The sequence below is a fragment of the Fulmarus glacialis genome, unplaced genomic scaffold, assembly GCF_000690835.1.
Source record: "Fulmarus glacialis isolate BGI_N327 unplaced genomic scaffold, ASM69083v1 scaffold4685, whole genome shotgun sequence".
NCBI lineage: Eukaryota > Metazoa > Chordata > Aves > Procellariiformes > Procellariidae > Fulmarus > Fulmarus glacialis.
Window position 1 is genome coordinate 112 of NW_009211011.1, and position 24846 is coordinate 24957.

At 35.6% G+C, this 24846-nt stretch overlaps 1 protein-coding gene across 1 annotated transcript in view; it reads left to right on the plus strand.

The window, feature by feature from the left end:
• Positions 1-5167: 5167 nt before the first annotated feature.
• Positions 5168-24846, plus strand: part of HECTD2 (HECT domain containing E3 ubiquitin protein ligase 2) — a gene marked incomplete at its 5' end in the record, with an annotated part of 33635 nt that continues 13956 nt past the window's right edge. The window contains 11 exons of the mRNA XM_009577350.1: positions 5168-5297; positions 11577-11715; positions 14148-14250; positions 15182-15271; positions 15877-15941; positions 17013-17058; positions 18168-18277; positions 19681-19829; positions 21377-21500; positions 22364-22366; positions 23881-23977. Coding sequence (XP_009575645.1) covers positions 5168-5297; positions 11577-11715; positions 14148-14250; positions 15182-15271; positions 15877-15941; positions 17013-17058; positions 18168-18277; positions 19681-19829; positions 21377-21500; positions 22364-22366; positions 23881-23977 — 1056 coding nt within the window. The remainder of the gene's footprint in view (positions 5298-11576; positions 11716-14147; positions 14251-15181; positions 15272-15876; positions 15942-17012; positions 17059-18167; positions 18278-19680; positions 19830-21376; positions 21501-22363; positions 22367-23880; positions 23978-24846) is intronic.

The following is a 24846-nucleotide window of genomic DNA, read 5'->3' on the forward strand; positions in this document are numbered from 1 at the left end:
GGGTTGGGGAGCACCACGTCCGTTTTCTTTCATGTTCTTTTCCATTGAGAGGCTTCCATTCAAGTTTCTTAAAAATACCAAGTGCATCTGTAGCAGTGACATAATGAAGCTATAAATTCTCCATCTACTTATAGTTCTTTAACATTTTACAACGGTCTGCTCTTTTGGGTTAGTCATGACTGAGGGTTTGCAGCATTGTGAATGTTCGTTAAGGGTTTTCGGGGGTGGAGGGTTTCAGCTCTTAATACACTTAATTGCAAGAGAGTTAGCTGGAAAATATGTTTGTATTTTTAACTTTTTCTTAAAAGGTCTTTTCCAGTTTTTACATTGTTGAAGCAAAGATGACAAAACATTCCGGTAATTGATGAATGGGTTAACACGGGTAAAAAACTGTGAGAAGAATATTTGCCAGAATAATTTCATTTCGGAAACCTCGTTTGAGATTTTTAATTTTACTGGAGTTATGATTTTCTTTCTGCTGAGCATACAGTATTATGAAACATAAAATTTTCCTGGCATGAGTTGAATATCTTACATAGCTCAATGCTGTAACTTACTTCAGTCCAACAACAGAGCAAAAATTTTACCAGTCCTGTAGTAAGTAATAGTTATGAGATTTTAATTCAACAGTTCTGATGAGTCTGACTTACTAGAAATTATCATTTTACATAATTTGAGTTTAAAAGATTGAGCATCTAATGTTTATGTCTGTCGTGAAATAATTGTAATGTTAAATGAAGTAATCGTAGGCAAACTGCAAACTCCTTAGAGCAATTCTCCCAATTTTGTTTGTTGCCTACAATGTTCCAATCTTCTGAAAGACTTTCAAGCTTTGCAAATCTGTGTCAATGTAGAAGAATGTGTTTGTTCTTGTGATTCAAATACAGATTTGGTGGGAGAAGTCTGTAATGGACAAGTGCCCAGGAGTTATTTGTACCTTCGAAAATCTCCACTTCAGACTTTGAATGGCAAATGCCAGTCCCTTAGAATAAAGATACAAGTGCTGGTCTAAAACGTGTCAGGCTTAGCTCAGCTAAGGAAAAACATGTGCAACTGGGCAGCCATGTAGAATTCCCACTGCCTTAAAGAATCAGGAGAACTTGTTTGTAGCTGAACATCCTTCATGTACCTTTGAACGGTTGCCCACAGGCATAAGTTGTCTATGTTGACCTGCTACAGAGGAGCTCAGGTCTCGCTAGGTATGATTGCTTGTCAAATGCATGTGGGATTTTGAATATACAAAGAGCAGTGTACGGGTTTTAATAGTATGTTACACAGAGAGAGTTTTGTGGACAGATGTAATAGATATTTCCATAGCCCTGGATTTCTGTATCTGTAACAGGATGCAGTTTTTGATCCAAATATACCAAATAGGGAATGCAGGTATGCTTTTGCAAGATCTTTATGAGTTGTTGCAAAAAAGGTATTGGACTGTTTGTCTGCTAAGCCCTAGTTGTCACCAACCTACACATCTAATTCCAGGGCTTCGTAAGTATGTTGTGAGATTCATCATATATAGCATGATTTTAATACAAGTTCTTGTATTGAAAGTTCTAACTGAACATCAAAAAATGAGTGTTACTTAATCAAATCCTCTCAAACACTTTTTAAGAGAGAAATATCTTCTCAGCTTCCTCCTCATTAAACTGGGGAAAAGTTTGTAATATGATGTGATGACAAAAGGGGGAAATTATTGTCTTTAAAAAAAAAAAAAATCTTTGCTTATTCATGAGGTTTTTTCCCCATTAAAATTCCCTTCCTTTAAAAATACATGCCTGATACAGTGATACTCCAGATGACCTTAATTTTCCTATTCTCTCTGCCTATTATTTCTAAATTTATAGCCATCATATGACGACTATGGTGATATAGTTACTATACCTTGTCTCTATATGAACTGAGCCTCAGATATCCTTGTCCAGAACATCTCCCCAGATTTTGTGTAATTGACATTTTCTTCAATGCACTAAAGATCTACCATAGATATGTGCAATTGATGTGGCACGACTAGAGCTTCCTCGAAGGCAACTTGAAGGTGTGACGCATCCTTTAAACAGTTTCCATTCTCTACAATAGCTGTGGAAAAGGTCAGAATTTTAGTAAGTCAATAGATAATTGTGGTATCCTTTTTCTCCTGAGGGCATGTGCATGAAAGATGTCTCATCTGGAGTTTAAGCTGGCTGCAGGTTGGAATAAAGGGATTATGTGACTATTGCTATTGTCGTTCATATTGTGGCTTTTCCTAGCCAAGGGCCATGTGGAATTGTGGAAGAATGGTTATTTTTTTGTTTGTTTGTTTTTATTTCTAAAGGAAGTTGTGGAGATTAAATTAGTCCATGAATAAATTAACACGATCCTGCAAGGAGTTCAGGCTTTTCTTATGGGCTAGATGGTGATTAGAAATAATGCATAAGAGGTGATGGTTTGGAGGTCAGCATTCAGATTCTGAAAAGAAACTTGTGGGAAGCTAAATAACTTGCACCCTAGTAAGCAGGAAGAAGTAGAGGCTTTTGTAAAGCTAAACCAGTCCTATGTTACACCTTTCAAGATATGAATGGAAGGGAAAATCTTACTTCTTGAGTACGCTATTGCATTGACAGCTGCCGTTAGGTAATCTGAGTGTCCTCCATGTCATCTTGCACAGGGAAGAAAACTTCTACTCCTCACTGGCTGTTGCTTGCCACGTACATGTGGGTTTTGAGTGAGTTATGTTAGGGCTAAAGAGTAGGGTTTTCAAGAAGCTCTTCTAGATGGTCTTTTGCCTCTTCCCAGAAAGCACACTGTATGTGTTCTTTGCAAACAGTTTGACTTATTTTCACCATCTAATTTAACTTCAATAATGAAAAACATAAATTTATAAAGTATAATGCTAGTACCTCTCCAGTCTAATGGAGGGCTTAATGCTTTGGAAAACTTCCACCAAGAAGCCAGCAGAGTTGTGAATTATTAATATACTCTTAAAAAAGATGATTAAAGATTACTTTGATCCACTTACTCCCTCTAAGCATACTCATTCTTTATGTGGGGGTTCAGTTTTCTGATGGCAGTATGTGTGTAGAGTCATAGGCTCTAGAGGCTCACTGACCTCCTACAAAATTTTGTAAGTATGACATGGTGCTGTACACTTGTCCTAGATTACTCTCCCAGGAGATGTCAGAGATGCTCATTAATGAGCACGTAGTTTCCCAGTATTCCTCTAGGGCTTTCCAGTGAAGCCTTTGTCCAGATATTTGTTTAATATCGTTGGAATTGCGCTTGGAGCAGGATGGTGGAGTTAAATAGCACGTGCGATTTTTGTTCTTTCTCATCACTGCTGAGGGAGGTGGCATTAAGAAGAACCTTTTTAAGTAACTCTTCAACTATACTATTTCAGTGGCATTGCTGGAGTAAAACTTAGAAAGCTGAGTCAGTCAAAAAGGCTGTCACAATAGTCTGTGTCATAAAAGCTCCTCTTCTCAGTTCTCTATGATATCTATTCTCTATTAATCATAATTAGACTAGTCCAAGCTTCAGAGGTTTTCTACCTAGAGCATACATTTTGTGACACAGCAGATTAACCTCAGGTCTGGATTTGTTTAAAAGTCCTTTTTCAGTCAGTCATGTCTTGCCATGTTTGTTCAGGGTCTGGTTTTCTCTAGTCATGTGCCAGATGATTTTTAAGAAGCATCTTAATGATATTTCAAAGGTTATAGAATAAAAGAAAAAGTTAATGTGAAAGTTATAGCGGTAATTACATTTTATTTTTGAATGTTTGTTGCATACAAGGAATTTGGAGCTAGAAATTGAAACTTGGTATTTTTAAAGCCAGAAGTCCTGCTGATTGTTCAAATTTATAATTTGCTGAGTTATAAGCCATGGAAAAATGGCTGTTTGTGCCACAGTTATTTAAAATTCCTGGCAGTGTACCAGCTTGCGTACACTGCGGCATGGCAGGTTTATGGGCTGTATTATTACCCTCCTGGTGGTATTTCAGGATGTTGTGGTGGAAGTGAAGTGCTTTCCTCAGAACTCTGGCTGCATCTCTTAGTCCGAATTTACTACTCTTAAGGGGAAAGGGGAATGTATGGGTTTAAAAAAATTGATAGGATATTATGTTAATTATTCTAGAATTTTTATTCTCGTTTGGGGAATTACAGTTTTGATTTGCATGAAAACATTTTTTTTTTCAACTGAGAGCGCAGATACCAGATATCAAGCAAATGCATCTTTAAGCTAATGTGAGGCTGAAAATCATGATGTGCAGGGAGGGTGTGTATATTTCTTTGAGTTGATCTACCTTTACCTGATATCAACTGATGACTTGGAGCTGAGATGGAAATTAAAATCTCCACCATGCGACTTCTGTCATCTTGGGCAAGCCCTTTAATCCACCTATGCTTTGCAAACTCTCCAGAGTAAATAACTATATCTCATAGCACTCAGTGTTGAACAGACCGATTGGCACAATCCTTTGGAAGTCTGTTGTGTGATTTCACTTCTGTTCACTGTTAAAACACATTAGCGCTCAACATTTCTTAGCAAAGGCCTGTGCGGACTCCTTGGTGGCAGCACATACAGGTACTCAAGCAGGTTTTTTTAACACGGTGTTAACAAATGTTTGTTGGCTAGCCTTTCTTCAGTGGCAGCTAATGCTGATGATTTTGAATCATTGGGGTTTTTACCCAGGTAGCCAGTATTCAAATTTTATTAACAGGTTAGCTCACATAGAATTTTTGGCCCCACATTTCAAGTCTTGAGAAGTTTGTCTAAACTACTTCAGTATACTAGGGTTATTTGGAAAAAGGAATATGTGACACTTTCATCTGTTTAAACTGAGCTGGATGTAGTGAGGAATACAAAAGTAGTTAGAAATTAGGATACAGAAAGTCAGAATATTGTTGAAAGCATTCTAATTGTATAGTGTTTTCCTTGCAGTAATCCAAGGATATCTTCATATCCTGCAAATTAATATTTGAGTTTTTGAATGTAATGGAAAGGAATTTCATGGTATCTCTCCTGATTCAATTTGAAACAAAATTGCAGAATCATTATTTATGTCTTATTTAGGTATTACCAATCTGATTTCAAGATAAAAGATATTTAAGTATTCTGTGTAATACCTCATGAGTAATATTACTCTTGCAGTAATGTATTAGCCCTTTATAGCATGCTGTCATCTTAATTACAGGGGTTGGAGAGAGGAGCCAAAAATCAGTTTTCCACTTTCAGCAATTTCATCACAACTATCAACCAAAAGAAAGAAGGCATCGGAAACAGAAATTCACCTACGCAACTTGTTATACCCAACATCAAAAATGGTAAGAGAATAAAAGCCCTGTGTTACTTAGTTACCAATTTAAGAAGGTGCTCAGTGTTCTGCCAATATTTGTATTGTGGTAGTGCCAGAAAATGTAGAAATCTAGACTTCATTAAATTATGCTGTGCTGTACATTGTACAGTCAGTGATATATATGATAGTCCATCCTCTGTAGAGATTATGTCATACAGACAAGTTGGGTAAGAAAAACAAATAGACCTGGAGGATGAAAGAAATAATAATCTGAAGTTTTAAAGAAAGTTACAGATTCAGTAATCCATATGCAGATACTGTTTGTCTAACTGGCAGTTTCTCTAGAAATTGTGTCAGAACTTTGTGGAGAAGATTTTTCTGTTGTCATCTGAAGGATGGCAGGGATGAGGCAAGCATAGGGCTTTTAAGTGAGATGGTTGGTGAGAGTTGCTGTTTTTCAGTGAAGGTGAAGGCCGGTGATGACTCAAAATAAAATTCACAGGCAAAGACTGGTAAGTTCTGAGGAGCTTTAAAGGTGAGAAGGAAGGTTGTGGTATGATGAGGTAACGATAATTGATGAAAAGATAGAAAGTGGAGCTGTGTGTTCAGTATGGTAGGCTAGAGTCATGAAGCCTGATGAGATGACATTGTGGTTAGACCTGAAATTTTTACTAGATTTTTGGGCTAGGATATGGAATTTCAGTAATTTGAGACTTTTGATAAAAGGCTGGACAAACATTTGTTTGTACTGATCTTGCCTCTGAGCAGGTCCCTCTCAGCCTTATTATTCTGTGGTTCTCTAAGTGTTTATAGCATTCAATGAATTCGAGGCTAGAAAGAAAGAGACTGCATTAATTAAGAGATCTCAGTAGCGCGAGTTTGAAACAAAACTATGGACAGGTCTTGTCAGTTTCAAAGTTGTGCAGAAAAAGGTGTCTTATACCTTGCAGGGTTGGATCCTTACTAAAATAATCTTTGTATCCTTGCTAGCTATACTGCAAAAGTAAAAGTCAATGCAAGACGTTTGTTTTGGGTTGGGGTTTGGTTTTTTTGGTTTTTTGGGGTTTTTTGTTTTTTTTTTTTTTTAAGCAGTTTTTGTTACTGGCTAAGGAGGTACTTCCTACTTAAAAGAAAAAAGGGGCAATACTGAAATACAGAAGTCACTTATGTGTAAATGACAGCTCAAACAGGATTTTGTACTTTGCTCAAGTCACTTTGAACTACTCAAAGGAAACCAACGTGGCTGGAGATGGCCAGCGAAGAATTCTCCCACTGCTGCATAACTTACCGGAGTTAAGGTAGAAGTAGTGTTCTTGAGGGCAATAATTGGGGTGAGGCAAAAAGAAGATGCTGCAATGCAGGTCAGAGCTCTGCTGATTCTTACAAAGTGCTGTAAGGTTGAGCTAACAAAGCTGGAAGAAACAACCTGCAGGTGGCCGTTGCTCTCACCTATATATTTTTAAAGAAAAGTCTTCATATGTGAATTGCATGTAAACAATTGCAATATGGTTGGAATCTGAAAGTCCTCAGAGAAATAAAATCCTATCTTTTCTTGGATAACATTATTTTCCTCAGAAGCTAAAAGTGACCTCTTGCCAGTATTAACTACTCATCTGCTAGCCTTTTTAACAGAAACAACTCCAAGCTACTGTCTTTCATTATTTAAGCCTTAATTGTTTCCTGTCCAGCTTCTGTCTGAATAGTTGCTTAATACAATCTTATGTTACGATATGAAAGCCTGCTGCTTAATAAAATTTAGGACAAAGTAAAATTAAATCTAGTATTGGGCCAAGCAATGTCAAAAATACAGTACACTTTTGCAGAATTCGTTTCACGAAACAGAAGAAATCTGCCCCTTCCCCCCCCCTTTTTGTACCCGACAAGAATGGTAAACTTGAAACACCTATCTCTCTTGAAATGCCTTCAGTTACTGTCCTGGTTGTAATTACTGCCTCATAAGTACTTAGTTGCTAATTTTCACCACACTAATGCATGCCAATATTTATTATAGTCAAGGATATATTCTTGAAATTGAGCTCAATGGGTAAAATTGAGCAGATATTCTGGTAATTTCAGGATCAGGGTAACCTTCCTATGTAAAAAGAGATTATTGTTACTAACAGTCCAAGGTGCACTCAAAATTTTTTGAGGAGGTATGTGTGTTCTATGGGAAAAAATGATCATTGAAACAAACTTCTCAGTTAAAAATGCTTCTTTTGCTATTCTGGAATTCAGGAATGATGCTTGGTTGGTGGGGGTTTTTTTTTTTCAGTTTATCTATACATGTGCTATCTCTCTGAATATGTGTATATATATGTGTATATACTGGTAATACTTTAGGCTTCAAAGATCAAAGAATGTTAATTTTGTTGAAAAACAGAAGTGTGGAAAAGGTAATGCTGGTAAATACAGCATGAAAGTTAGGGTGATGTTTGTTTGCTATATAACTGCCACAGAGAATGAATTTATATAACAAGTCTTCTAATGCAACAGTGATCTGGTATGAAATCTATATAGGAATTAGATTGCTCTAGTTCTTTTATAATGTTACAAATACAAGTAAGATTTGTTTGCTTTACCGACTTTGAAAATTTTCATCTGCCAGTAGCAGTGTTGGTCACTGTGAAAATAACAGCTGTTCTAAATTCATTCACCCTAAACTTCCTTGTAGTAGTCAATCCTGCTTTGTATCAATAAGATTTTCTTCCTCAAAGTTTTTGATCATTCCCTAAGCAGTCATGCATTGCTGAGTCTTTTTACGTGATGTAACTGGGCAAACAGCCAGAAATGATTGCTTTTTCTTGTCTTGTACTATTGTGTTATTGCTGCTTATCAACTCAATACATAAAGTTTCAAGTTTCTCCTCATTGGAACTCCAGTGACAGATCTTAATTAATATTTTTGAATGTCAGATGAGCAAATAAATCTATTTACAAATAAACATGAATTATGGCAAAACATACTGAAGTTGACAGTATTTATTAAACATATTATTAAAACTCAGGTTTAGTATATCTGATTTAAGCTGCATGTATTTCAAAGAAAATTGCATCCCTGACAAGGTGCAAGTTACTAGCTTAGCACCTGCAGCCTCAATTTACTGAAATGAGAAACAGCTTCTGTCAGCAGCTGTCTTTTCTGCAGATGTGGAGAGAATATTTTCCTCATTTCAGTGTATTCAGCTGGTTATAATTCAATGTTTAATCCATTTAAAATTGAGAAGACAGAATGAGAGCTAAATTAAAATGACTTGTCTCTCTGAGTATAAAAATAAGACATAGTCTTAGTTTCTTTTAAGTCAGACCATCCTGTTTTCAGAGAATGATGTGCAATAGCAGAGCACTTGCATGGTGGGATTGTTTGGCACCTTGGCTTGAATTAATGTAGTATCTATGTGTCCACTTTGTTTTTTAAATTACTACTCTTCTTTTTAAATAGCTTTACATTCCACCTGTAAGAGTGGGCAAGGTTCCATATCGATGCCATACTCAGGGGATTGAGGGCAGCTCCGATCTATTAACATCTGATGAATGGTGACTGAGTTGTCACAATGACAGTGTCTCTGTCATTAGCATGGGTGAAAAGAATCTGCCTTTGGGTTTTGGGGATTTTGTTAGCAACTATTTCCCTGCTGTGATAAATGGAGTAGGCAGCGGAGCAGTGATACTCCTTTGATGTTTAATTAATTTTTAAAAACAACAACTCTTGGAATTGTAATGAAAAGGCTTAGAGGGTTCTTAGACAATTCGTATAGGATTTTAGTTTAATATGTTTGACTTTCGAGGACACTTATTTTATACAGTGTCTTTTATCCCAAATATATGTTATAATTCGTATAAATGCTTTTAAAAACGTGCAGTATAAATCAGATTTAAAAAGCATTTTAAGGATATTTGAGAAGACACTGTCAGTAAAAAGGATGTTTGTGTGTACTGCATTGGAATATTTTTTTCATGTTTTTGGTGGGTTTACCCTGTCTAGCTGCCAGACACCCACCAAACTGCTCTATCATTCCCCCTCCTCAACAGGACATGGGGAGAAAATAAGATGAAGCAGCTCATGGGTTGAGATAAAGACAGGGAGCCCACTTTCCAATTACCGTTACAGGCAAAACAGACTTGACTTGAGGATATTAACTTATTGCCAGTTAAATGAAACAAAAGCAAAACTCAAAACACCTTCTCCCTGCCCCCTCTTCTTCCCAGGCTCAACTTCCCTCCTTCATTCCCCACTTTTCTACCTCCTTTCCCCCAACCAGCTCAGGGAGGTGAGGAATGGGGGTTGCAGTCAGCTCATAAAACTTCATCTCTGCTACTCCTTCCTCTTCATGCTGTTCCCCTGCTCCAGCGTGAGGTCTCACCCATGGGATAGAGTCTTTCACAAACTTTTCCAACATGAGTCCTTCCCATGAATTGCAGTTCTTCAAGAACTGCTCCAATGTGGGCCCTTTCCACAGGGTACCGTCCTTTAGGAACGGACTGCTTCAGTATGGGTCCCCCACAGGCCACAGTTCCTGCCAGCAGCCTGATCAGGCATGGGCTCCCCATGAGCTGCAGGGTGGATATCTGTTCCACTGTGGTCCTCCATGGGCTGCAGGGGGACAACCTGCTTCACCATGGTCTTCTCCACAGGCTGCAGGGGAATTTCTGCTCCAGTGGCTGGAGCACCTCTTCCCCCTTCTTCTGCACTGACCACGGTGTCTGCAGAGTGGTTTCTCTCTTTTCTTTTTAATCCCTCCTCTATCAGCTGCTATGCAGTGTTTTTTACCCTTTCTTAAATATTTTATCACAGAGGCGTTACCAGCGTCACCTGTGGGTTCAGGTTTGGCCAGTGGTGGGTCTGTTTTGGAGCTGACTGTGTCTGACAGAGGCAGCCCCATCTCTCCTCTCACAGAGGCCACCCCTGCAGCCCCCCTGCTGCCAAAACCTTGCCACATAAACCCAATAAAATATTCTCGGGTCAAATATAAAGTAAGGAGTAGAATAGAAAGACCTTGTTAAAGCACTGCTATTTGTACTTAGAATAGGCAGCCAAATTCATTGAGAAGAAACGTTTAAAGATGCTACCGTTTCAACAGTAATTCTCTGCAAGACAGAAGACTTGCATTTCCCATTTAACGTATTGGAGAGATTATTTTAGGAGGCTGTAGATGATCCACAGTCAGCTCAAGCTAAAATTATATACTATAGTGTAGAAAAACTGACTGAAGACTTGTCCTTCTATGTCAGAAAATAGTTGGACTTTGGTGTGGTTGTGCTTGAGGTTTTTCTTAGGTTTAGGGAACACCAGTGTTATAGTTTGTATATTGCAATATTTACAATATATATTGTAAATACAATAATGGACAACACTACTACTCGTGACTAATAGCTACCAGTCATGGACTGCTCAGTTTGTCTTTCAAACAGCAAATATAAAAGGATCACTCTGCGTAACTCTGTAATTCCATGACATCCTTTGACTTTTTTTTTTTTAAATTATGTTCCAACTTGCTTAGCTTGAGTTCCTTATAGGTTCACATAGATGTGATGTTCAGAATAGGTACTTTCTTTATGCATCTGACTTCAGAAGGCACTTGGCTTAATGTTCAGAAGCTTGAGCATCTACAGCTGCAAATAGATTTAATGAAATTTCTGCAGCACTCATTTCTAAAAATGAAATTATATATGAACTTGAGGTTTTCTTGTGTGATGTGAATGCTGCTGTATATATACCAGTGTGTTATTGCTGATGTGGTACCAGTGCATCTTATGTAAGTACAATATTTTGCTATTTTCTCTAATAATAAATTGGAATACAGATCACCAGCATTTTTTTTTTTTTTTTTTGTCAGCAGTATGCCAGCAATTCAATTGTGAAAATCTGTCTTGGTTTTCTTTGTTTTTGTAATAGACAAATAATTTGTTTTCAACTTTGTCCAGCACTTCATTTATAAAAGGTAGAGACTCCCGTCTTTCAGATAAGCCTTAGATAGGAGACAGACTGGCCAATTTTCTCCCTCCATTGGCAGAAGGAAGCACTTTGTTCACAAAGACTTGGTTACGAACTCGGGACACAGCTTTTGTTTATAGGGTTTTATTTCCCTTCAGTTAGTGGAAGTTTCCATCCTGTCTGGGATGAGCATATGGTAAGAAAAGTACTTGGATGAGTAGGGTTTTAAAGATGTAGAATCAGACAGTGAGTTTTCTTTTTTTTTTTTTTTTTTTACTTCCTACTTCCTATATATCTGTATTTTACTAACTAACTGTTTGTAATTTATATGATTGCATTGTATTTATTGTTTGTTTGGTTGGGTTTTTTTAATAAGTGAGAGACCTACCACCTATTTGCCTCGATGTACGACAAAAGCAGCGCATCTCTATAGATACACTACCCCAAGAACTGAAAGCACCAATTCCTCCTGAACCTTCCCTTCCCATCCGAACCAAAACTGTGAAAGATTTTCAGTAAGTTATACTGGTGTTTCTAGAAGTGTACTTTTTTTCTTTGGACTTTCTTCATTTTGTCCTAATTTATACATTTGATTTTGTTAATCTTAAATGAGGGAACAGTTCAGTAAGACTGACTAGTAATAGTTGTTAGTGTGATTGTGATGGTGGGATGGATAACTTTGTTACTGTGAAATTATCAAAATACTGTTTCTAGCTTGAAGTGTTGTTCTGCTCAAGAAATGGCAAAGCTTGTACTTCAGAGATAGAAATTCAGTTCCTGACATTCAGTGGATGGTTAGTTTTGGAAAGAACTATGTATGGCTTATTGTAGGCTGGAAAATTCCTTTCAATCTTAGGTATTTTTTTTGTACTGCCAATTATGGTGTGTCCTGTCCATTGAGGTTCTGGGCATTCTCGGTCTTGTGTGAAACGCTGCACACAAGACACTTAAATGTATAACATCATATTTGAGGACCTGTAATGGTGATTATGTGGACTGCACTATTTCTAACTTTGGCTAGAAGTACAGATGACCCTTCTTCATGCATTATGTTAGAGAGTGTTAATTTTCAATATTAGTTTTATAGCAAAAACTTACTTCTTTTTTCATGTATACTTGCTGCTTATGTGACCACAATTTTAAGCAGTGTAAGTTAGCACTTCTTTATGAGAGGCACTATGCTTTAAGTTTGTTTAAGTAAAAGGAGTTTTAAGATTAAAGAGTCTGTGCAGACAATATTTGTGCTGCTGCCCCGTAACAGTGATTTAGCTAGGAGGAAAGTAGAATTGATGTGAAATAGTGTCTTGTGTTCCACTTCTGTTTTTCCAGATCAGTACAGACTCTTAATCAAAACTGTATCTGCATTAGATTTCTTCCAGCACTGTTATGATACTCGGTACACAATGCTTGATCAGCTCAGCTAGGCTAGCAGAAGTCCCCAGGGAAACCACCTGAATTGTTTTTAACTGTGTTTCCCTGATGTCAGGTCTACACCACAAAGTTTTGCTAGCTTTGCTTGGTTCCCTGTGGGCACAAGGCAATAGAGAATGTTTTTTGTCTATTTAACATAGCTATGTTCCCAAAAATTGTGATGTTGACACTGTCATTTGAGAAAATGGCATAACTTTGTTGAAAAACTAATGGCATAAGGTGTGTCTACACTAGGGGATTCTGCCTGCAATACATGAACACATATTGGCAGAGTGTTTCTTTAGAGTGGGTGTGTTCTTAGAGGGGTATTTACTATTCATTGAAAGAGCAGTGCTTTTTTTCTTTTTTCTTTTTTCTTTTTTTTTTCTTTAGCCTTAGCACCCACAGAGCAGCATTATGCTGCTGTAATACCCTCGAGCGTTTTACAGTAGGATAATCTTGGTCAGGAAATGGGGAGTAGTCCTAGGAAGAAGCCTGATTCTTCTATTTTTCAAACAGATGGAAAAAAAAAAAAATCACAGTTGCTCCAAGAGGCGTATGAGCATATACTCTTCATTGCTCTTTTCCATGTTTGAAATTTTGTGCATTCACTGAGGAAAATGAATGCTTTTTGATTAGTCAGTGTGTGTATTTGGTGGAAAAGGAAACAAGTATAAAAGAGAATTTGACAAGAGGTGATTCTTTGTCGGTATTCAGGTGATCTGAAGAGCTGAAATTTTTTCCATATTCAAATTTTTTTATCTATTGACTGCTGCCTAATTATGTAATTATCAAGAATTTTATTCTTTCAAGTAAAGTATTAAAAAGTCATTAGCATTTTTGGTATGTTCCACTGATAACTTCTTTTTGAATATCTATTACAAAGAAATTATCTGGGGGGAGCAAAATGGGATTTGTATCACCAGCATTGTAGATAGCTAAAATAAAGTTCTGCTTCAAAGGTTGGTTGGGGTTTTTTTTAAGTGTATGATGTTATACAAAATTTCATATACACATGCTTGCTTTAAGGTCCAATACTTAAAAGGACTTTAGGAGTAAATCAGCAGATTTTGTTGTCCCCTTAAGGAATGTGTACAGTCGCATACAAAGGTTAAGTTTTATTTTAAAAATTTGGAGAGAAATAAAATTTTGTACAAATGATCATGAATTTGACTACTTTAGGAGCCTGCATCCTTAAATAAATTAGTTTCAGAAATTTTATCATATCGGTGTATCTTCAGTGTAATTCTATTCTGCTAATTATTTGTCTTAACATACCAAAGTGTGACGCCATGAATTAACATTTTGAATAAGAGACATTATTCAGGTGTACCAAACACAAACTATGCTTTTTCTCTCTTGTAATACCATGATCTTAAAAAGACAAGGAAGATGTTAGAAAGATACTGATATTATACTCGTCTGTTTTCTAAGTGTGCTTAGTGAGGAAAACTTAGAGTTACAGTGCAGTCTAAAGTCTAAGTGGTTGGGAAGATTGAACCCCTATATTACCAGTATTTTAATATATTCTTTCTAGGGATGATGTGGAAAAGGCTAAGTCATCAGGAGATTGGAAAGCTGTACATGATTTTTATTCTACAACATTTGATTCTTTCCTGGAGATAAATGCTGCATTTAAGGTAGAAAATAATTCATAATACTATTTAGTAATTACAGTGCTTTGTATCTTCGAAGTGTTTACAAAAGCATCAGTTAAAGGCTTGCAGCTAGTTACTCAAGGTCACTAAGATCATTTTGTCACGTTCTCGCCTGCCTCGCAATCTGTTATTGCACTGATTTATTGATTCCAGTTTAAGCAACTATAGTTCAAGTGTATGTGGATCTTTAAAACTCCAATATGTAGTTAATTTTGTGACACTATGAGTGTGTAGGTACTTTCTACACAAACTACAGTTTAAAAACATGCAAGCTAATACAGAGGCCCAGGCAAATCTGGAAACAGAAATTCCCTGTCCATGTTAAAAAACCATGGTAAAAAACCATGTGATATGGGCTCAAGTAGTATAGCTGTTCTTGTGTTGTGATGGTATACTCAGTTTTCCTTGGGAAAGATCATATTTGTGTGTGAAAACTTTCTGAATTCATGCTCAACTAATATTTCCTGCCTATTACAGAGCAAAATGTGCTTATGATATTAAATATGGACAGTAGGCCTGAACCTAGACAAAATAACCTGTGACTTTTAATTACTTAACAAATATTGAATGCTTATAATTTTGTTGCTCTTGTCTGATGATGGATCAACAACAAAGATGAAAGATGGAAATTCGATGTAACTCATTATTTGAAACCCTCTTACATTTTAAAAATAGAACGACAAGATAATGGAGTTACATGAATATTGCCATTGTGTAAGATTAATATTGTTTAGCTTCATCTTTCACATATTAACAAAAGCAACTTAGATTCTTATGTTTTGATAAGGAAAATAAATAGTCATATCTGTATGTGTTTTGTTTAAACTTGCTGTTAAACTTTTGTTTTCAAAGACAGCTAAAATATTCAAAACATTTCAAAACCAAAATGCTTCATGTATTATCTAACTTACAGAAAGATACTAATTCTCCATTTAATACCGTTGAGGACTCCGGAATCAATGCAAAATTTGTGAATGTTGTCTATGATGCCTTATTACATACTGTAAGTAGAAGAAAAGAATTCATGTTTTAAAACATTGTAACAATTATTTCAGCAAAGAAATATGCTAAGAAGCAATTTATACCAAAAGTTTTTCTCAGATAGGCACAATTTCTGAAGAATCTCTCAAAACATACTTAAAATGGTCCCATGAGAATTGCCATAGAATCATGAAAACTGCTCTAGTAAAAAGAGGAGGAAATTTTTGCTACTGGTAATGCACGGTTTATACTGTGGTTGATCTCAAAGACCGCTTGCAAGATATGACGTGACTGTGATGGGACACTGCATGGTGGGCAATAAGGAAAACGTGAGGACGGGGGTAGCAGAAAGTAGGTATTGTGCCTAGTAAACAAGGGACAGGAGTAATTTAGAAATTATATTTACAGTTTTTAAGCTGTTTAAAACGTTGAAAGCCACCGTTGGCACAACTCCAGGCCTCAGCTAATCGTCTGTGAGGAAAGATACTTAGGAGCTCAGCATCATAACACAAAGATTTCTTAGCTCGCTTGAGTCACAAGCGAAACAAACTTGCTTGTTTGTACAATATCTTGTATAGAATATGTATAATTACATCAGATATGATTTTTCCTCTCCTTTTTTCATAGCCTCAAGACGTTCAGAAGTCAGTCCTAAAAGGAATAATTAACGGTCTGCTACAAGAATGGAAAGGGTAATTGTAACAAACACTTGCACTAGTGCTGTGCCAGCACTTACAACTGATACACTTTTTGACTTTATTGTTTTAGTCAAAGACGGAAAATGTTCTGGTAGAACTTATTTGACTCATAAGAACTTGTCTCCGTTTGGCAGGCAAATCTGCTGAAATATATCTTCAACTCTGTAAGCTGACATTAAACCTCTGAGAGGCAGACCCAGACCCAGCCATACATTCCCCCGCCAAAAATCTCAGCTGCTTGTTGCCAGGGCAATCTTTTGGGCATCTGAACTGTGAGATGAATTAAGGAATTTGTCTAGAGTAAAACATATTCTCCCCATATACACCCCAACAGCAACTAACATATTTTAACCTAGATAATTCCTTGATCCAAAGTTTAATTCACAATACCGTTCATGCGTGGCAATGGCATAGAAAGGGCAGTGCAGGATGCAGAAAGGGATAGCCCAAAGGCAGGAGGTTTGGAGATGACAACATTTTAGCAAGAAGTAATAGGAGTGAGAATGCATAGTTTGATTCACAAAAAGATATAGCAAGAGACAGCACCCTGTTGTGACTCACCTGTGACCCAGCCCTTGGCTATTCCTTTCTTCACCTTATACTATCTTTTCTGTGCTGTTGCTGCATGTGTGTTTGTGGTTATATAAAAGCCTTGAAGCAGATAAACAGCAAGAAGTACAGAGGCTGCAGTGGTAAAAGGGTATGGAGAATTCTGCCAGGAAATATCTAAGATGGAGCAAATAATCTTGTCTGTGGTGTCACCTGAGATAGACAACAGCATGGATTTCCCTCTTTGGAACACCTCTTACTCTTCAATTATGACTTTTTTTTTTTTGCCTTCTCTCTTGTGTTACACCACAAAAGACAGATGCTACTGCCTTTAGAGAACAGTCAGAATCTTTAAGTGTCCTTTTCAATTTCTGAGAGCAGTGAAGATCCTTAAATACGGTGTTCAACACGTATTGGCAAAGCAAAGTTAAATTGTAGGGTGTGTGATTTCATGGCTCTTAATGTGTGTATATGATGTATACATATGATTCTGCTTATTATTTCATTCATTCATAGGCCACGAACAAAAGATGATCTTAGAGCATACTGTATACTTTTACAGGTAAGAAAAATACAGTATTTTTATTTAAGTATATGTCTGCTTAATTTATAATCTATAAACCAGTATACTATGCAAACAAGATACTTTGTATAGCTGAATACTTCACATTTAATTTCCTGTTATAAGAATGTATTAAAATATGGAAGAAGTGTAGGGTATGCATGATGGGAATGGGAGCTTAATGGAAGATAGGTGATGGGGAAAGGTAGCATAGATTAAAACTATGAACTAAGAGTTAGACATGTAATTGTTTCCTATCCTTTTGTGGGTTGAAAGAACAAATGTTTTAGTAGATTATTCTTATTTCCTCCTTATTCCCAGATTTGCTTTATTGGTATGCTATAACTTTGATCTTTCCAGAAAGTTTCAGTATATGCACTTTTTGATATTGCTATAATTTTCTCCAGTGTTGCATTTTATCCAGCAGACTCTCTCCAGTCTATCTGACAGGCTGCGTTATCTGATTTCTGTCTATGTTAACCTATTACCTTTGCTACTGTAGTTGATTTGCATTTTTAGCAAATCTCCCCTTTAAATTTTGCCAGTGTAGATAACACCTCTCCACACAAGGAGAGGTTTCTGCTGTTATTTGAGATGATCAGATGGTAATTTAATTTTTTGAGACAATAGTTTTCTTCTCTGGGGTGGTATACTAGCTGTGAATTATAAGGAATATATCCTGGTAGAAAGTGGGAATGTATGAAATCATATGTAAGAGGGAAAATAAGTTTGGATTGATGTGCGGGAAGACAGGAGCTATGAGAATCCTTATTACTGAGATGGAAAGCACATCACTCAGAGGAGTGTAATTTATGTGCTACACAGTAAATGATAATCCAGAAAAATATATTGAGTACTGCCTTTATTACCTCTGGGCTTTCTTTTGAAACAGAAAAAAATCATAGTTTTACAATATAGAAGTTATGTATTTTTTATTTGACTGGAAGTTGCAAATAATTTTTTTCATAGTTTTACCACTGTCAGAGCAATTTTGTGAATTCCTTTCTTGTGTAATTGTATTGGCAACAACAAACATAAGAAAAAATCCTAATGACTTTTTTCCCTTTATGCAGTTTATTAACCTAACACATTTTTTTAATCTTTTTCAGAATCCTCAATTTAGTAACACTTCTACTTATGTCATCTATGCTCACTTGCTAAGACAGATAGCAGCCTTAACAGAAGCTGACCATCATTTCCTAGTGCACTGGTCTAAAAAGTAAAAAAAAATTAAAAAATAAAATTAAAAATTCCATTTTTAGGATTACAATTGTTACTGTATTTCCATTGATGTTGACTGTTTTATAAATTATAATGAAAATTAATTTAATTGACTAAAGATACTGGTTTTGTTGTTTTCAAAGTACATTTGGACATAGTTCACTAAGTGATACTGATTTATAGATGCAAACTGTATATAATGTATAAAAATTAATAACTTCATGCAAGAAAGTCTTACTTGCAAAATAACTATGTAAGTTATTTTTCCATAACACTTGCAAAATAACTTATGTATGTAAATGTTTTAGATAAATGTTTAAATGGTATTATTAATACAAACATCTTTGTGATCTTTGTTTAAATAAAGGTTTATCTTGCATAATTTGTAAAAGATACTGTAACTTTACTGTATTGTATGAAAACCACAAATGAAATTGAGTCCCTGTTTTGCAGTGTAATAGAGGTGGTGAGAGAGCGTAGTTAGGGCATTAGATTTTTAATGAATTGAAATAACTCTTAATAGCACCTCACTAATGAAGTCATATGGGGGTAACTGCCCAAAGAGCGGCTTTTAAGTTGGTATGCAGGTTGCCTTCCTTATAATGACTGTGCAAAAAGTTCAGTCTGGCATAAAGAAAAGTTTGAATGGCCATATTCACAATTCCCTTATCTTCCAGGGAATCTGTTAAAGGATTTTCTTCTCTGCAAGGGTGGAAATTAATTTCCCTCACCACCACCCTATAATATGTCTAGAGTTGCTTAAAATTGTGGTAATACATGATTTCATTTGAATCGGTGTTTACGTATAAGGTTTACCCTCTTCGTTAAGGATGCAGTAGGCATATTGATGTTTTTATTCTTAAAACATGTATTAGAAATCTAAACCGTTAAAATAGGAGAGCTCTTATTTAGAAAAGGATGCTTTAATATATCTACACATATATGTGTATTGTTGTGATATTATGGAAGTGGTGCAGCACGTAATTTAAAATGTGCGCTTGTCACAAGCATATGAAGTACTTTCCACTCTTTATTCAATAGGACCAAGTATCTGAAAATAAAAAATTGAGAATTCCTCAGTATTCAGATTGCGGAGTGAAATAGCTAAGGATTTTTGTTTTCTTTTTGTTTACTAAAAGTCAAGAACAAGTAATGATTCTATTGCCTTTTTTTTTTTTTTTTTTAAATCATCGACATTAAAAAGCATAGTTAGGGGTGCACTGAAGAGTATTGCTGTGTGCCAGTATTTAAAAGCATTCTTCTTCAAACTTTATATTTAGAATTTTGTTTTTATGTAGAGGACAAAAGCATGTTTATTAAAAAGTAACATTGAAATCTGATGATATAAACTCTGGTATGGACAGTGATCATATGAGAGTAATTGCAGCATGTTTGTTTTAGGATTTCACAGAGGAGGTTCAAGCAGCTGGTGGACAGGTTACTCCAATTTATTTCTTTACGCCTGTTTCCTGCAAAACCTGAAGAGTTTCCACCTATGGTGAAATGTACCTGGTGGATTCCGTCAGCAACCAAAGTCCTGGCTTTATTTAGTAGGTATTTTTCTTGAACTGTGTATGCATATGCATGTGTATGTATATGTATGTATGTTTGTGTGTATATGTATATATATAAACATATGAGAGGGGATAGTTTATACCTCTCCTCTTCTGGGGGAGACTGACAATGATGGTGGTACAGTACGAACTATAATAAAATACCAAAAAGTAGTAAGCAACAAAAACCATCTTCTATTGGCAAGTCTTTGTACTTGCTTTCCAGTAGAGGATAATTGCTATGCATCATTTTCCTGTAATAGCAACTGAAGATCATTCAAACAAAAATCCACAGGAGTAACCGATGGTTAAGGTTTCCCTTAGGTTTATAAAAGAAACTGTTTTAAATGTGTAATTGCTGAATTTCTTCTGTAGCTGGTTTACCCCCGCGGAAGTATTTAGCATCTAAGAGAAGTTAGGCAATGCATATGCCTCTTAAGTCCAAAATTACAGCTTAAGAAAAGTAAATCCCTGTCCAGCTCAACATAGAGCACAGCAAATTTGATCATTGCAAATACAAACCCACTCCTCCACTCATCCCCAATAGCTTAGTGATTACAGCATTTACTATGGAAATGGGAGGCTTAAGGTCAGCCCCCTTTTCTTGAGGGGTAAAAACCTTTTCTCCTTTCTAGGAGAAAATGAAACTAGCAAGTGAAAATTAAGATTGGAATGAGGATGTTTTCATTTCGCTGTCAACTTAAAACTTTTACTTAAAAGCATTCTGTACAGTCCTGCCTGTCCAGAGCAACAGTTTAGACACATAAGCTCAACTATATCTAAAACCAAAATGTGTGTTGTCTAGTCATATATGAACAAGTTGCTAATTCCTTAATTCTGGGAAAAGGGATATTTAATAATTCAAAATACACTACTTTCTGACTGATCAAAATCAAATTATGTTTAAGTGCAAAGAGAAACCTTATTAGCTGTTTGACATTATATGAATGTTACATAATGAGATAGGCAGCTTAAATGTGAATTGGTTTTCTTCATTTGGTCAAGCATAATTTTTGTACTGGTGAGTCTAGATGGTATAGTAGTTACCTGAGGAAATAGGCATATCTTTGCATACCATGTTTTGTGCCCCTCCCTTTCCATCTCTTTTGCAACAGGCACCAAATTCAAACAGGTAATTGTTAACTGGAGAGCATGTAGATGTTATATCCATGGCTATGTTTGAAATTAAATGAAGGTGTTTAAGAAACCCATCTATCAAACTGCTTTTTCATTGATTTCAGCAGAACATCACATTCTTTATCGATGAAGCCTTAACTTAGTGTATGTCATTTAAGTGGGATAGAATCAAATGGAGGTTCTCTAACCATAAATGAGCTGAACTAGGGATTTACTATTTTCTACAGCAATTAATATGATGTCATATGGTGTTATGTTATAATTGTAATTCTGTAGCTAAGACTGAGATGAAGTTATTAGTAGCTGATTTGGCTTAAAGTTTCTGAGGTCACTGGTGCTCAGGATGCCTAGAAAACAGATGTGCCCAATCTGGGCAGTATTTTAAGACTTCTGTGTTTTCTTTGTAGATGCTGCAAATAGTCTGATCAGTCCTCCTATTGTTTCATATACGGATTTCTATAATTCTACACTTGATCATATTGATCTTATGGAAGAATATCATAACTGGCAATGTTATGGAAATTCTCACAGGTAAGAGGAATAACTGGTCGTTTCTTAAGTATTTCAAAGCACCGTATCTACAGTATGTATACCTATCTTATATATAATGTATATAGTGTGTATGTATGGTATACATACCCTTCATGTGTATATACAGCCACATTAAGTACTGTATTTTACTGGAAAAACATAGGATAGCTACTACTTGCTATACTTGCTACTGCGAGATTGACTGTAATAAATCTAATTCTGAGTTTGCAAACTGGAGAAAAGATGTAAAATATAGATGACAATAATGTGAGTTTATTATTTATTGACATAGACTTCTAATTGTGTCTTAGTACGAACATATTTTAACCTCCAATACATTCACAGAAAGTGGTTGTATGCATACTTACCACTTAATGATGAAAATGTATCTAATTACCTGTATATATGTGGCTCTGATTGTATTTGTTCCAGTGAAATGAATTGTACTATTTCTGTTACATGAAAATAAACACACTAGTTAAATCTTTACAGACTCAAAGCTTGCAAAGGTATTTCTCTTCTTGTGAGAGGCAGCCAGCAGTATGATTTAGAAACAATAGGCATTTCATTTTTCTCTTTCTGCTAACGTTTAAAATCTTATTAACGTTTTCTTAATAAAAATGTAATTTTGTATAGCTGTATTTTTCAGCAGCCTGAAAAGTAACATCACAAGATTATCAGTTGGTCTTTACAGATTGAATCATGAGATCAATTAAAATTTCCCCATATTTCAAGACTTTTCAGTAAGCTAATTTAAGACATCAACCATCCAAATGTAGCTTTTTGTTTATTGCATGTGCAATTTTCCTTGCCTTTAGCAGCACTTGAGGAAAACTTGGAGATCATAATTTGCTCCACCAAAGCAGGTATTTTAGGGTAGGCTTCTGTCTGATACCTGGGAAGGAAGGAAAAGGAAAGAAAACAAACAAATCAACCAACCCCAAAACCACAAACAAACAAAAAACCAAAAAAACCTCAAAACAAACAAAAAAAAAGTCCCAAAAAACCCCAACAAACCCAAACCCAAAACCCATGACACATGACAGCAATGAATGTACAGTAGGCTTTGCATAGTCTCAGTCAAAGCATTGGAATCTGAATACTGCTTAGCTTCAAAATTTTTTTTTTTTTTTTTTTATTGGCACCATCTGGCTGTTTTGGCACCCACATCCAAACTTATAAAAGGGCTGTGAGATTTCTACCTGCTCCAATTCTTTTCAGTTAGCTGGGACACTGGGAATTCAATATATATCAAAACAAAGTTTGCTTGATACATAATTTCTGGAGTAGCTGAAGTGCAGACTAGCTGTATTATTTTTAAAGTAAATTTAATTCTTTTATTTTGTTACAGCCACACTTTTTCCCAATTTTACATCCTTTGACTCTGTGTTGTTCCACTTAAAACAAACAACAAAAAACCAACAAAGTATTGCAATCAAGACTATATGCTTAGAACTAAGAAGGCCAAGCAGAAGCAAGTCTTGGTTTACCTTGCATATGAAATATTTTGAAATACATAATTCTTCTAACTAAGTCGACACTTCTTGGTAAAACATTTTGGATTAGGATTTCCAGGAGACAAGTGAGAATATTTTTTCCTCATTTTCCTTTCTTTCCTAAAGACGTTAGAATCCAGAGCTTCTCAAAGGCAGGATTCACAGTGACATGCAGTCTGGATTGAAGATGCACACACAGAGTCTGAAGCTCTGGGTATTTCAATGTGAACTTCTGCTAGGTGATGCATGAGCTAAATCAACAGAATAACTAGTAACAAAAAAATCTTTTACCTTGATGATTTCTGAGTTTTTCAAAATTATTTGTATTATTTGATTGCAGTGGAATGTGGCTGTGATCTGATACTTTAGAAGTCCTAAACACTTGGGTTAAATCTGAAGGACCTGTGGAAAATCAGTTCCTTTGAAAATCAATTCTGCAGCCAATAAGCCAATCCAGAAATATTTCTACCACATACCTAAGAATGCTGCACTGAGATAGCTGTTTTTCTTGTATTTAATAAGAAGATATTATCATTTTCTTTAATTCAGTGTAGCAATTAAAATGTAGTATATAAAGCAGATGATGACTGGTTTTTTATTAGGTCTATTGATAATGATAAACAATAAAAGAGAGCTTTATTGAGGATAAGTATTATTACTAATTACAATTTCTATTAGTATTTGCAAATAACAGTTTGTTCTACTGAATTAAGTATCTATGTATATAACATAAAAAACCCAGCAGCTATTTGCAAATTACTATCAGTGGAGGGTAGGTAGTTACTGAATGATAATGCAAAGATTCATTCCTGTATTCTTAAAAAGAAAATAATATGCTAGACGCTAAAAAGGAAATATTTTATCTTCTTTTCTTTTGTTGTTAGGTTTTCTTTCTGTCAATACCCATTTATTATTTCTATAGCAGCAAAAAAAGTTATTATTCAAAGGGACTCAGAACAACAGATGATAAGTATTGCACGGGTAAGTCATTTAGTGATAAATGTTTGTGTCTCATCCATTGGTATTTTGTAAGTTTTTGTTAGATTGATATTACATACAGCCTTTCATCACAACTTCTAGTATTTCAGACTACCCTGAAAAAGAACTTGAGCCATTTTACTATTACTAGTCTCCAAATGTCCATGCTGGATTCTCTCAATATTTTTTTATTTTAATGTGCTTAGTTTCAGGATGCTTATAAATACCAGTGTTGTGGAGAAAGAGTTACAGTAATTTTTTTCTTTTTTTTTTTTCTTTTTTGAGAAACCAGCATAATGCTAGCATGTTAAATTAACAAGATAATTAAGGAAGAAAAATTCCATGAGAATTTTGGACTATTTCCTATTTTATTCTGTGAAGATACGTTGTCATGGAAGACCAAGATGCAACTGTATGTTTACAAGTCACAGAAGAGGTACTGCTTCTGGGCGGCCTCTTTTGTTTTGAAAGAGGCGTTGTCTGCCTCCTTCCATGGTAATTTTCTTCAGGTGCTAGGTGATACTGGTTTCCTTGGTGCTCAAAGTGGCAGCACCACCACCTATCCATTCCTGTCTTGCTGGATGTGTCTTGTGAATAGCTAACTAAAGCACAAGCCAGTCTCCAGAATCTTATAGGTATGTTTTTAACTATTTGGGAAGTTTAAAAGGATGCTGCACAATTGCTGTCTTCTTGTAAAACTTCCTGATAAATTAGTTCGAATATGGTGTAAATGCTATCAGCAGTAGAAAAGAAATTGCTCTCCATCTCTTAGAAGATATTAAAGCAGCTATCATATTAGGGTAATGTCTTTAATGCAAGATAATAAGGACTTTTTACATTTAAGAAGTGTGGCACTTTGTTTTTTAAATGAA